This window comes from Sapajus apella, unplaced genomic scaffold (assembly GCF_009761245.1).
Source record: "Sapajus apella isolate SASKATOON/1434 unplaced genomic scaffold, GSC_monkey_1.0 scaffold166, whole genome shotgun sequence".
Classification (NCBI taxonomy): Eukaryota; Metazoa; Chordata; class Mammalia; order Primates; family Cebidae; genus Sapajus; species Sapajus apella.
In genome coordinates this window covers 1,885,864-1,899,773 of record NW_022437106.1, presented here as the reverse complement: position 1 = coordinate 1,899,773, position 13,910 = coordinate 1,885,864, and the positions used below count along the sequence as shown (strand labels likewise).

At 46.7% G+C, this 13,910-nt stretch overlaps 1 protein-coding gene across 1 annotated transcript in view; it reads right to left on the bottom strand.

Annotated features, from left to right (window-relative positions):
* The window catches only part of EP300 (E1A binding protein p300), an 86,139-nt gene extending 79,557 nt beyond the window's left edge, over positions 1-6,582 (bottom strand). Inside the window, exon 1 of the mRNA XM_032267161.1 lies at positions 5,212-6,582. Within this exon, the coding sequence (XP_032123052.1) occupies positions 5,212-5,305 (94 nt within the window). The 5' untranslated portion in view covers positions 5,306-6,582. The remainder of the gene's footprint in view (positions 1-5,211) is intronic.
* Between the last annotated feature and the right edge of the window lie 7,328 nt (positions 6,583-13,910).

The following is a 13,910-nucleotide window of genomic DNA, read 5'->3' as shown; positions in this document are numbered from 1 at the left end:
GAGGTCAAGGGATCGAGACCATCCTGGTCAACATGGTGAAACCCCGTCTCTACAAAAACTGCAAAAAATTAGCTGGGCATGGTGGTGCGTGCCTGTAATCCCAGCTACTCAGGAGGCTGAGGCAGGAGAATTGCCTGAACCCAGGAGGCGGAGGTTGCGGTGAGCCGAGATCGTGCCATTGCACTCCAAGCCTGGGTAACAAGAACGAAACTTCTTCAAAAAAAAAAAAAAAAAAAAAAAAAAGAATAATTGTCAGAAAAATCTAAGGCAGTTTAGTAAAATGTTTTGCAATTTCACACTGAGGTCAGCAATGCCTCCCTAAATCAAAAGCTATATCTGAAAGACTCCAGAAGCAAACTCTAATATAAACATTCATGCCAAAATAAAATAAAACAAAACAGTATATCACAAGTTACAAAGCTGGAAAATAAATGGCCCTGACCAAAATGTTTTGATCAGGACGACAAATCACTAACACACAATGGCATTTTAAGAAAGTAGAGATGACAGCCGGGCACGGTGGCTCATACCTATAATCTCAGCACTTTGGGAGGCGGAAGTGGGCAGATCACCTGAGGTCAGGAGTTCGAGACCAGCCTGGCCAACATGGTGAAACTCTGTCTCTACTAAAAAATAGAAAAATTGGCCAGTTGTGGTGGCTCACACCTGTAATCCCAGCGCTTTGGGAGGCTAAGGTGGGCAGATCACCTGAGGTCGGGAGTTCAAGACCAGCCTGACCAACACGGTGAAACCCCGTCACTGTTAAAAAGACAAAATTAGCCAGGTGTGGCAGCACATGTCTGTAACTGCAGCTACTCAGGAGGCTGAGGTAGGGGAATCGCTTGAACCCAGGAGGTAGAAGTTGCAGTGAGCCAAGATCATGCCATTGCACACTCCAGCCTGGGCAACAGGAGTGAAACTCCGCCTCAAAAAAAAAAAAAAAAAAAAAAAAAAAAAAAAAAAAAAAAAAATTTGCCAGGCATGGTGGTGGGCGCCTGTAATCCCAGCTACTCAGAAGGACGAAGCAGGATGATCACTTGAACCCAGGAGTTGGAGGTCACAGTGAGCCAGGATCTTGCCACTGCACTCCAGTCTGGGTAAGAACAGGGGGTGAGGCGGGGGAAGGCTGGGTGTGGTAGCTCACACCTGTGATCCAAGCACTTTGGAGGCCAAGACAGGTGGATCACCTGAGGTTGGGAGTTCAAGACCAGCCTGACCAACACGGTGAAAGCCTGTCTTAAAAAAAAAAAAAAAAAGTAAGAAGAGCGAAACTGTCTCAAAAAAGGGAAAAAAAGTAGACCTGACACTTTAAAAACCTTTACCACGTCTCCACTGTGTGCATTTATCTTCTGGTCAAAAGGGAGGTATACTTTATACATTAACTGCTTTGTGTATTTTCGAACGGGAAAAAAAACAAAAGTACCACTTCTCTACTGTGTACATTAATCTACCGGTCAAAAGGTAGGTATACTTTATACACTACCTGCCGTATGTCTTTGAAATGGGGGAAAAGTCCGAAAACCAAAAAAGCACAAAACCCAGGGACATAAAACTCTACCAAAACCAGAAGGATCTTTACCCTACTTAATTATATGTCAGATCCTAAAATCCTATCTTTCCAGGTGCTCTTTAAGTGCATAAGGCATTAAGCATTTACAAAGCAGTGACGAAACATCTTCACTGAGTAATGAAGACAAGAGATGAACCTCATCATTTCCATCACTCAGATGATCAGAAACAGCTTCACGAAATATTTCCAGGATCTGCCTAACATTAACTTTTCTAGTCTTTTGGTCAATAATTTTACAAAAAAAAAAGTTTACGAGTGGCTTTTATAATCTTTTTTTTTTTTTTGGAGGGAAGAGAGGTATAACAAAATGTCATTTCTCAAATGATTTGTTTTACCCTAACCATACCAAATGAAATAAAAATTTCGATGGATTAAATGCAAATACGAAACAGGAACATAAAGGTGTAAACGCTACAAATAAGTCTTCTCTTCCCCATCCCAACATGTAAAAGTTGAGTTTAACTTGTTTGAATCAACCTGTAAATATTTTGGGAGAATATATGAGTATTAAACAAATTCAGACGTTGAGTCTTAAGTACTAATTTGATCTTTAACACTTTAGCATATCATCCCATTGGATTCCAGTTTTCTTTCCTTTAAAGCTGACACTAGAACACTCTTGGTGGATATATTTACACCTTGAGATTTGGAAGTGTAAATCACTTTCTTAAAAAAAGTTTCTATGATCTAGAATTTTGAGCTTATTTCAATCAGTTCTAGACAAAAACCACAGTATCAAGGAATAATTTCCTTACACATTTGTAAGTACCCAAGTGACAACTCAAAAGTTACAAGTTTGGGCCGGGCGCGGTGGCTCAAGCCTGTAATCCCAGCACTTTGGGAGGCCGAGGCGGGTGGATCACGAGGTCAAGAGATCGAGACCATCCTGGTCAACATGGTGAAACCCCGTCTCTACTAAAAAAAACTACAAAAAATTAGCTGGGCATGGTGGCGCGTGCCTGTAATCCCAGCTACTCAGGAGGCTGAGGCAGGAGAATTGCCTGAACCCAGGAGACGGAGGTTGCGGTGAGCCGAGATCGCGCCATTGCACTCCAGCCTGGGTAACAAGAGCGAAACTCCGTCTCAAAAAAAAAAAAAAAAAAGTTACAAGTTTGAAATTTAAAGTTTTAAGAGGTGATGCGCCTCCAATAAAAGTTACCTGCAAACATATTACAAACTGCTGAATGCCAAAAAAAAAAAACAAAAAAAAAAAAAAAAATCAAGATATAATGGTAAACCTGGCCGGGCACAGTGGCTCATGCCTATAATCCCAGTACTTTGGGAGGCCGAGGCAGGTGATCACTTGGGAGCAGGAGTTTGAGACCAGTGTGACCAATATGGTGAAACCTCCGTCTCTACTAAAAATTCAAAAAAAATCAGCCGGGCATAATGGCCTGTGCCTGCAGTCCCTTGAACCCCCAGAGGCAGAGGCTGTAGTGAGGTCCCGCCACTGCACTCTAGCCTGGATGACAGAGCGACACTGTCTCCGGGGGAAAAAAAAAAATAATAAAAAAGATGGTCCCCAACTTGAAGTAAGTTCACAGAGGCACACTATTTTCTTTATACTCATTTCTCCTCTCCCCCAAATCCAGACTGGTTACAATTAAAAACTGTACACCAAAGAATTCCTGGAGTAGAATCTTGATTTGGGGAAGGAGGGGAAAATCAACCCCCACTACAACATTTAGAAAAGTAATTAAGACAAACTTTTAGTATTAGGAATGAATTAATTAATCTCAATGTTGAGGGTTTTTTTTTTTAAACTACAAAAGCCCACTTGATACATTTAGAACTTTTGTAATTATTCAAACACATTGCAAGTAGCAAAGCAGACTAGATATGGAGAAAAGCGGTAGCACACCTGAACATAAGCAGTTAAACAATACAGCTCCAAGATGAAGCTGCTCAAATCAGGACTCATCAAAGTAAAGTACATTAAAAAGCTTCCCCTACTTTCCAAGTCTCTGGCTAACTCCAATGTAAACTCCATTACCACAATACACCAAAACTAAAAAGCAAAAAAGTACCACATCACAAACACTAAAAGACCACCACAAAAATCTACAGGCGAATAAGTATGTAAAGATGATCTAAAAAATCCTTCTGAATGGCACTTTCGTAGGTGCAAAGGAATAAAATGATGTGTGTCTATGTGTGTGAATTTTGAAGGAAAAAAACAGCTAAAAAAAAATCCTTGGAGACTACAGTACCTTCATAGAATAGGTAGAGATCAAAGTTCACGCATAATCAATGTTACCAGCCTTAAGTAGAACTCTGCAAGATTTCTGTTTTTCAATTTTTGCAGGTTAACTGAAATTCATTTTACATCTTTCTTATAAAAGCAACGAATTCAAAGGATTTGCTCTGTCTTCCCATTTTCACTCTGAAATGAAGCCTACTTAGAAACATGCTCTTGAAGTTCTCTACAAACTCAAAGGGTACATTTAACTCCATTATGCACTCTCACTGGCAGATGGAGGGATGACGTTGAGCCTGTTCTCAGGGAGTTAAAGAGATGCTCCGTAGTAAAGGGGAACATCTTGTGGACTGTCAGATGGCCAGCCATTCTTCATCTTCATTATTCCAGCAAAGAAAAGGTCCCCGCTCATGAGGATAACCATTAAACTAACTGTAAGAAGAGAATGAAGGGATGATGGAAGAAGTCCCCCTGAACTTCTCCTGACAAAGGGGCTGGTCCACAACTGAATGAACTGAAGAATCCGTAAAGCTTTTAAAAGAAAATCTTGATCTCCAAATGTGTTTAAAAGTGTAAAAAGACAAAAAAACACCAAAGCTAATGCACATTTTAAACTTTTGTACAATCAGTTCATATTTGTAGTTCCTGACTGGAACTCTTTCAACTTCTAACCTTGATTCCAGGTACATAACTCTACAAAATTGTTTATCTTTTTTCTTCCCCCTAAAATGATAAACTGACTGCAAACTGCAAAGAACATGACCCTGTTCTCACAACCTGAAAACCCAGAGTTTCAGACATTTTGGTCTCACACCAAAACTGGGAGATGTGAGATGAATTGCACTCCATATTGATTCTCACAGCAAATAAAGCAGGAAAAAAGCTAAGAAGGGTAGGTAAGATAAAACAATTGTTAAACTTCACCTCTAACCCGAAATCTTGGACCTCACACACACAAAAATCAAGATTTTTTTTACACGCTATTCCTCAGCAGAAAATATTCTGCAAAGGAAAGAAAATCTTGAAAAGGGCGGAAAGTAGAGAAAACAGAGTAAGTACAATAAGGAGAAAGGATTCGAAATTCTTCATTTACCAAGAACAAAAAAAAATTAAAACTTAAATTGCATAGAAGCTCTTACACACAAATGCACTGGCATTTCCCAAATTAAACTGCACGGGAGCAACAATACAGGCCATTTCTATACAGCACCCACTTACGAGCTCTAATTCCAGAACACACACCGATATGACACAGTGTTGCAACCAATGTATTAGGAAGCAAAGAAAATGGTTGGGCTACTGGACGTCTTCGATCAGCTCATTCAAATACCTTTAAAATTAATTAAGGGAAAGGGAGAAAGGAAGAAAAAAAATGGAAGAATAAAGGCGTACCGAGTAGAAAAGATTAAGAGGAACGTGGAAGGCCGGGGCTGCCGAAACTAACCTGTGCCATCGCTGGCCGACGCCGAGAGGGCCGGAGATGAGAGTTTAGGCCGCTTGGCTGAAGGCGGCCCCGGTTCCACCACATTCTCGGCCATTTTTAATTCTTTCGGAGATACAGGCGAGGAAAACCAGAATCCTCAGGAAATCTCTTCTTCGGCCCGGGGTCCCCGCCCCGCACCCAGGGGTGGGCTAGGGGGGCTCCGACGGCACCCGAGGGGGTGGGGGAAGTTCCTTTTTCTCTTCGCCGGGTCGCAGTGGCTGGAGAGGGATGCGGACTCGATAGAAAAGGTAGGGGCAAGTGCTAGGGGCCGGGCCTGGGCCCAAGCCCGGAGGAGGGCACAGGAACACAAATTCGCCGAGCGCGTCTGCTGCGGCGAATTCCCGAGAACTCGCAGCTCTAGAGGCGCAGTCCCCGGCCCGCCACGGCCGGCCCCTGCCCAGCCGAGGTCTCTCGGAGCTCCGCCGCCGCCATCAGCCTCTTCCTCCTCGGCGCTGTCCTCCTCCTTCTCATCGCCACAAGGAGGCGGGGGCGAAAAGGGGGGAGAGGAGGAGGCGACGAGAGACACTCACCTCCTCCCGGTGCCCCCTCCCGGGCCTGCGCCCCCACCCTCCGAACCCTTCTCCTGCCGCCGCGCTCCGCGCCGCCGCCGCACTGGCCCCTAATGGCCGCAGAGAGCTCGCCCGAGCCGAGAGCCAGGCTGGCGCCGCCGCCTCACATCGCGCGGCGGCCGGCGGAGGCGCGGCAAGGACGCCTGGCGCGGAGCTGGCCGGCCCAGCGGACCGAGGGGGCCGGGCCGAGCAGCGCCGCCCGCCCGCGCCGACGCCAAGCCCACCGAGGAGGCCCCGCTCCGGCGGCGGCGCAGGCGGCCCCTCCTCGCGCCGGCGCTCCTCTCCTTCGCCCTCCTCTCCCGCGGAAAATAAATAAATACGGCCGCCGCTACGGTCCCCACCGCCGGCGGCCAGGAGCTGGGAGAGCCCGCCCCCCCGGGGCTCCGCTCGGGGCCGCCCGCCTCGGCGGGCGAAGGCGCCGCGGGGCGCGGGGTTATGTAATGGTCCCCCCTAGGCGTCGACGCCGGCCCGACTCCGGGGCCGCGGTGGGGGTGTGTGCGGACGGGAGGGGGCTAGGGGTCGCCTCAACCCGTGCGCCCCGGGCCCCCTGCCACTGTCTCGGCCCCAGCCGCCTCTCTCCGTCCCGGCTCCCCTCCGCACTCTCTGGCTCCCGCAGTTCGCACTCAGCTCGGCGTCCCGCTTGCCCACTCTCGCCCGCTCCCTCTCGCCCTCTCTCCCCCCGAGCCTAGCACACAAACAAGATGGCGGCTGTTGTTTCTTCCCTCTGCCGAATCCTCCTTACAGGCTAGCGGTAGCGGCGGCGGCCGGAAATGAGCCAAGAGGGGGGGTGAAAAAGGGGAGTGGCCAGGCCTCCGAAGGGAGGCGGGGCCTGGGCCCGAGCCGCTCACACAATGGGGGAAGTGGCGCCGGGGGCGGGGCCGGTTCCAATCACGGGATCCGCCCTAGGCCCCAACGCGGTTAGCGCTTCCGCAAACTCCCCCGGCGACACCCTGTGGCTCCCTTTAAAGGGGAGGATTTTAAGGGGGGGGGGGGGGGGCGGACTCAATCTATTTTCAGTCGGTCGATAGTTACGAGGGAAGGTTTCTGGCTTTGGTCTCTGTGTAGGGGACCGGTGGGAACCGGGGCGACGGAACCCCGGAGCTGCGCCGAGGAAGGCGCCAAGTCGCCACTTAGATGGCCAAAGGGTAGCGCCCGTGGGGTGGCCCTGCTTCCCGGCCTTTGAGTGGCGGGTCTCCCAAACCCCGGTCGAATCCATCAGGCAGGGTGTACCCACTGCCGGATACCCAGTGCATCCTCACTTCTCCATTGCCTTTCCAAAGGGAGCAGTTCACATCCAAAAAGCACGTTCATTACGAGTTGTTTTCAATTTTCTCTGAATTTTCCTTTTCCTTTTTTTTTTTTCCACAACTTTGACCAGAGAACAAAAATCACAGAAGTCGGAAGGAAGATGTTTCGGCAACAGATCCAACATTTCTTGCCCTCCGCGTGTGTCCACGCGCCCCTACCAGGTAGCACTCTCACCGCAGAAGTCTTTTCTTTCTGAAAACGCCTGGGACCTGAAGACATTTTTAGGGTTCTTTTTTTTTTTTTTCCCATCCTCTCCCAATAGATCAAGTTAATAAAAGACCACGTCTAGCCCGTGCCTTATCTAATGTAATTATGGGAAAAAGCAAAAATATGGTAAAGGTAAGGATGGAAAAAAGCAAAAATGTAACGGGAGGAAAGTCCAGTGTGTGGGATTCCACAGTTTTGCAGCTGAGGTCGGAGACATGCTTTCGGGTTTCTACACATTACCCTGTGTTTTGGCCTTGTGTAAATTGTTACTGGAGGAGGTGGTATGGGTGTAAGTGACCCCCAAAGAAACTCACAAACTAGTATCTATTGATACGGTTAAAAGCTTTTTCTCAGGCTGGGCTCAGTGGCTCACACCTGTAGTCCCAGGAATTTTAGGAGGCCAATACGAGTGGATCACGAGGTCAGGAGTTGAAGACCAGCCTGGCCAAGATGCTGAAAAGCCATCTCTGCTAAAATACAAAAATTAGCCTCGTGTGGTGGCACGCACCTGTAATACCAGCTACTCGGAGGCTGAGGCAGGAGAATCGCTTGAACCCCGATGGCAGAGGTTCCAGTGAGCTAAGATCCTGCCACTGCCACTGCACTCCAGCCTGGGCGACAGAGCAAGACTCCGTCTCAAAAAAAAAAGGCTTTTCGCGGTGGCTCACGCCTGCAATCCCACCACCTTGGAAGGCTGAGGCGCGTGGATCACCTGAGGAGGGGGAGTTCCAGACCAGCCTGGCCAACATGGTGAAACCCCGTTTCTACTAAAAATACCAAAATTAGGGGGTATGGTGGTGCACACCTGTAATCACAGCTACTTGGGAGGCTGAGGCAGGAGAATCGCTTGAACGCGGGAGGCAGAGGTTGCAGTGAGACGAGATTGCACCATTGCACTCCAGCTTAGGCAACAAGAGCGAAACTCTGTTCTGAAGGAAAAAAAAAAAAAAAAAGCTTTTTCTTTTATTTTATATCTCATGTTTTGTAGTTTGTATTTGCGAATTGTTGGATTTTCTTTGGTTTTTGTTATTGTTTCTGTTTGTTTTCTGTTCTTTTTTTCTTTTCTCTGTTTTCTAAATAAATTATGGGATGAATAATAAAAATAAAATAAGAAAAAAAATGATGGGATGAATAAATAAGAACCTAAGAGTGAAGATCCTAATGGAGCAAGTCAAGTTGCTGACAGGGATGGATTCTGTCCTGTGATGTTCAGGCCTAGATCACCCAAACTGCAGTAGAAAAGCAGGCAAATTGAAAAGGACTGAACTTTTTATCTTAAAGTTGTTACAGGATGAATTCAATGTGTAGGAGTAAGATCAAGATTGGCCTTCAGAGATAATTTTATTATTTTTATATTTTTATTTTCTTTTGTTCCGAGAACTAAATTTTGTTATTTTTAATAGTTTATACCCACATTCAGACTAAGGAGTACAAAGGAAAGAAATGTTGGCCGGGCACAGTGTCTCATACCTGTAATCCCAATGCTTTAGGAGACAGGGATGGGAGGATGGCTTGAGCCCAGGAGTTTAAGACCAGCCTAGGAAACAAAAAGAGAACCCCCCCTTAGTCCCCATCGCTACAAAAGTATACAGAAGAATAGGCACGGTGGTGTACACAGCACCTGTAGTCTCAGCTACTCTGGATACTGAAATGGGAGAATCACTTCAGCCTGGGAATTGAAGGCTGCAGTGAGCTGTGATTATGCCACTGTATTCCAGCCTGGGCAGTAGAGTGAGAGATCCTGTCTCTTTAAATAAATAAATATTTTAAAAACCAAAGGAAAGAAATGAGAAATGTGGAGGACACCTGGAAACTTCCTCTGTAATTTCCTGGCGGGAGATTGCTTGCCGTGTGTGTGTGTGTGTGTGTGTGATGGAGTCTTGCTCTGTCACCCGGGCTAGAGTTCAGTGGCACAATCTTGGCTTGCTGCAACCTCTGCCTCCCAGCTTCAAGTGATTCTTCTGCCTCAGCCTCCCTATTAGCTGGGATTATAGGCATGCACCACCACACCCAGCTAATTTTTTGTATTTTTAGTATAGATGGGGTTTCACCATGTTGTCCAGGCTGGTCTTGAACTCTTCATCTCAGATGATATGCCTGTCTAGGCCTCCCAAAGTGCTGGGATTACAGGGGTGAGCCACTGCACCTGGCCCCAGCTTTTTTGTTTTTTTCTTTTAAAGAGTTTTTTTTCCTTCTTTTGAGACAGAGTCTCACTCTGTTGCCCAGGCTGGAGTGCAATGGTGCGATCTTGGCCCACTGCAGCCTCTGCCTCCCAGGTTCAAGTGATTCTCCTGCCTCAGCCTCCCTAGTAGCTGGGATTACAGACGTGAGCCACTGAGCCTGGCCTTTTTTGTTTGTTTGTTTAAATGGAGTCTTGCCCTGTTACCGAGGCTGGAGTGCAATGGCTTGATCTGGGCTCACCGCAACCTCCAACTCCCAGGTTCAAGCTGTTCCTCTGCCTCAGCCCCCTCAGTAGCTGAGATTACAGGTGTGCACCAACATGCCTGGCTAATTTTTTGTATCTTTAGTAGAGACAGCGTTTCACCATGTTGGCCAGACTTGTCTCAAACTCCTGACCTCGTGATCCACCCACTTCAGCTTCCCAAAATGCTGGGATTAATGTGTGAGCCACTGTGCCTGGCTCTTTCTTTTCTTTCTTTCTTTCTTTTCTTTTTTTTTTTTTTAAAGTTCCTGACTTTAGGAAAAAGATTTGCGTAGTTGTACAGAGGATCCAGTTTCAATCAAAGCAGCATTCAGAGATACCTTGCCCACCTGGCCAAAAATACTGTAGAACTAGATGTAAGAAGCAGATTGAAGGAGATATGAGGAAGATCCCATGAGAATATTCAACCAAAAGAAATCAGAGGCCACGACCCCTGGCTCTGCTATAAATGGAGAACTCTGATACTTGGTGCATCTCCCTGAGATCTGTTCCTCTGGTCTTTCCCCAGAACCCTGAACCTGAAGTTGGCCAGGTTGGAAGTGGCTGATGGCAAGAAAATAAGGATCACACAAAGGCAATCAAAGTGATGCTCGAGATGACTTCAGAACAGCGGAATTGAGGCCAGGCATGGTGACTCATGCCTGTAATCCTAGCACTTTGGGAGTCTCAGCCTGGCCAACATAGCAAAATCCTATCTCTATTAAAAATACAAAAAAGTTAGCAGGGCATGGTGGCTCACGCCTGTAATCCCAGCTACTCTGGAGGCCAAGGTATAAGAATTGCTTAAACCGGGGAGGTGAAGGTTGCAGTAAGCCAAGATAGCACCACTGTACTCCAGCCTGGGTAACAGAGTGAGACATTGTTTCAAAAAAAAAAAAAAAAGGAATAGAAAAATAAAAATATTTTAATAGCCAGTATTGGCAAGAAAGTGGAGAATTTGGGCTTTCATATACTGTTAGTGGGAACAGAGCATGGTACAAACTTTTAGGTTCATCCCGAATGTTTATAGCCTTTGATAATCCCAGAATTGGGCCGGGCGCGATGGCTCATGTCTGTAATCCCGGCACTTTGGGAGGCCGAGGGGGGTGGATCACGAGGTCAAGAGGTTGAGACCATCTTGGCCAACCAGGAAACCCCATCTCCACTATAAAATACTAAAATTATCTGGGCATGGTGGCACGCATCTGTAGTCCTAGCTACTTGGGAGGCTGAGGCAGGAGAATCGCTTGAACCCAGGAAGCGGAAGTTGCAGTGAGCTGAGCTCGTGCCACTGCACTCCAGCCTGGGGCCTGGTGACAGAGTGAGACTCTGTCTCAAAAAAAAAAAAAAGAAAGAAAATCCCAGAATCTAGGACACATTCTACAAGTGAACGAAGATGTGACAATGTTCCTTGCAGCACATTAATAACAGTCCCTCCTCTCCACTCTCCCCAACAAAGGGAAACAAACTGACAGCCTGTATGTAGGTGAATGGCTAAAAATCAAACAATGGATATGATTCTCCTCATATGAGTTATCTCTAGTAGCCAAATTCATAGAGCCTGGGCAACAGATTGAGACTCTGTCTCAAAAAAAAAAGGGTTAGAAGCTGAGGGAATATGCACTGAACTGCTGGCAGTATTTGGGTGAGAGAAGTGTTATGGGGAGTGTCCATTGTGCATTACAAATTTTTGTAATGTTTAAAGTCAAAACCAGAAAGGATTTTTTTTTTTTTTTTTAAAGGGATCCTCGCTCTGTTGCCAGGCTGGAGTGCAGTGGTGTGATCCGGGCTAACTGCAACCTCCACCTCCCTTCAAGGCATTCTCCTGCTTCAGCCTCCTGAGTAGCTGAGATTACAGACACGTTCCACCACATGCAGCTAATTTTTGTAATTTTAGTAAAGCCAGGGTTTCATCATGTTGGCCAGGATGGTCTCGAACTCCTGACCTCATGATCTGCCCTCCTTGGCCTCCCAAAGTGCTGGATTACAGGCGTGAGCCACCTTGCTGTCCAGAATTTTTTTAAAAAAAAACTTCAGGCCAAAAAAAAAGAAAAAACCTTCAGGTCAGGCATGGTGGCTCACATCTATAATCCAAGCACTTTGTAGGCCAAGGCGGGTGAATCACCTGAGGTTGGGAGTTCAAGAGCAGCTTGACCAACATGGTGAAGCCCCGTCTTTAAAAAAAAAAAAAAATTAAAAAACAAAAAACAAAAAACAAAACCTTCAGGCTGGGCATGGTGTCTCATACCTGTAATCCCAGCACTTTGCGAGGCTGAGGCGGGTGGACTGCCTGAACTCAGGAGTTTGATACCAGCCTGGGCAACATGGTGAAACCCTGTCTCTACTAAAATAGAAAAAAAAAATTAGCTGGGCATGGTGGCTTGTGCCTGTAGTCCCAGCTACTCAGGAGGCTGAAGCAAGAGAATCAGTTGAACCCGGGACCCAGGAGGAAGAGGTTGCAGTAAGCCGAGATTGCAGCACTGCACTCCAGCCTGGGTAACAAAGTGAAACTTTGTGGGGAAAAAACAAAACAAACCAGAAAACCACCTTCTCATGCCTGTAATCCCAGCACTTTGGGAGGCCAAGGCGGGAGATTACCTCAAGTTTGGGAGTTCAAGACCAGACTGACTAACATGGAGAAACCCCATCTCTATTAAAAAACAAAATTAGCCAGGTGTGGTGGCACATGCCTGTAATCCCAGCTACTCAGGAGGCTGAGGCAGGAGAATGGCTTGAACCCGGCAGGCAGAGGTTGCAGTGAGCTGAGATTGCGCCATTGTACTCCCAGCCTGGGCAACAAGAACGAGAAACTATGTCTCAAAACAAAAAAAAGGAGGCCCTGAAAAGGACATGATCTAGCTTACTTTTCCATCAAGGTGCCAGTCAACCTCTCTCTTTTCTGGAATCTCAGATAGCTTCATCTGGATTCTTTATCATTATACCAGAAGAAGGGTAAGTGTTCACTCTGGGAAACCAGCTATAAAGGAAATGAAATGTCCTTCATGAGACTCCAAACTGAAGCAGAAGGAAGGTTGGAATGCTAATCTTCCAACATGATATAAGGCCACTTTCTAAAGAACACTACTTTCTTTGGGCAGGAGGCAGGTATTATGCTTCCTCAAGACTCTAGCACCTAGGACAGGAACTGGGACAGAATTCATAGCCAATGAATGTTTATTGAATGAAGAAAGAAAGAAAGAGGGCAGTGGCACGATGTTGGTTCATTGTAACCTCCCAGTCCCAGGCTCAGGTGATCCTCCCACCTCAGCCTCCCGAGTAGCTGGGATTAGAGGTCTGCACCACCACACCTGGCTTATTTTTCTATTTTTAGCAGAGACTGTAAACCAGAGGGAGAGTAAGTGTTTCTACTTATTAATGAAGGACACTTTACTTGCTTTAGAGATCCATATTGCCCAAGCTGGTCTCGAGCTCCTGTCAAGCAATCTGTCCACCTCAGCCTCTCAAAGTGCTGGGATTACAGGCGTGAACCACTGTGCTGGGACAAATTTTTGTTTTTTGTTTTTGAGATGGAGTCTCGCTCTGTCATTCAGGCTAGAGTGCAGTGGTGCGATCTCAGCTCACTGCACCTTGTCCACCCAGGTTCAAGAGATTCTCCTGCCTCAGCTTCCCAAGTAGCTGGGATTATAGGCGCACACCACCACACCCAGCTAATTTTTGTATTTTTAGTAATACAGGGTTTCACCATATCAGACTGGTCTTGAACTCCTGACCTCATGATCCACCTGCCTTGGCCTTCCAAAGTGCTGGGATTACAGGCATGAGCCACCGCGCCCAGCCAAATTTTTGTATTTTTTGTAGTGACAGGGTCTTGCTGTGTTACTCAGGCTGGTCTCGAACTTCTAGGCTCAAGCCATCATCCTGCCTCAGCCTCCCAAAGTGCTGGAATTACAGGCATGAACCCCCATGCCTTGCCAGAACTTGTACTCTTTATACCTTGACCCAACACTTAATAAGCCTCTTCTCTGTGCCCAGCACTGTGCTAGGTACTAGGAATTCAGAGATGGAGTAGAAACTGTTCTTGCCTTGGTGGCATACCATCTACTCGGAGAGAAGCTCATAGAGATAAATAGTTACTGGCCAGAGAGATGGCGCTCCCTTAAGGCAAACATGGATGGATAATGCATGAGCATAAG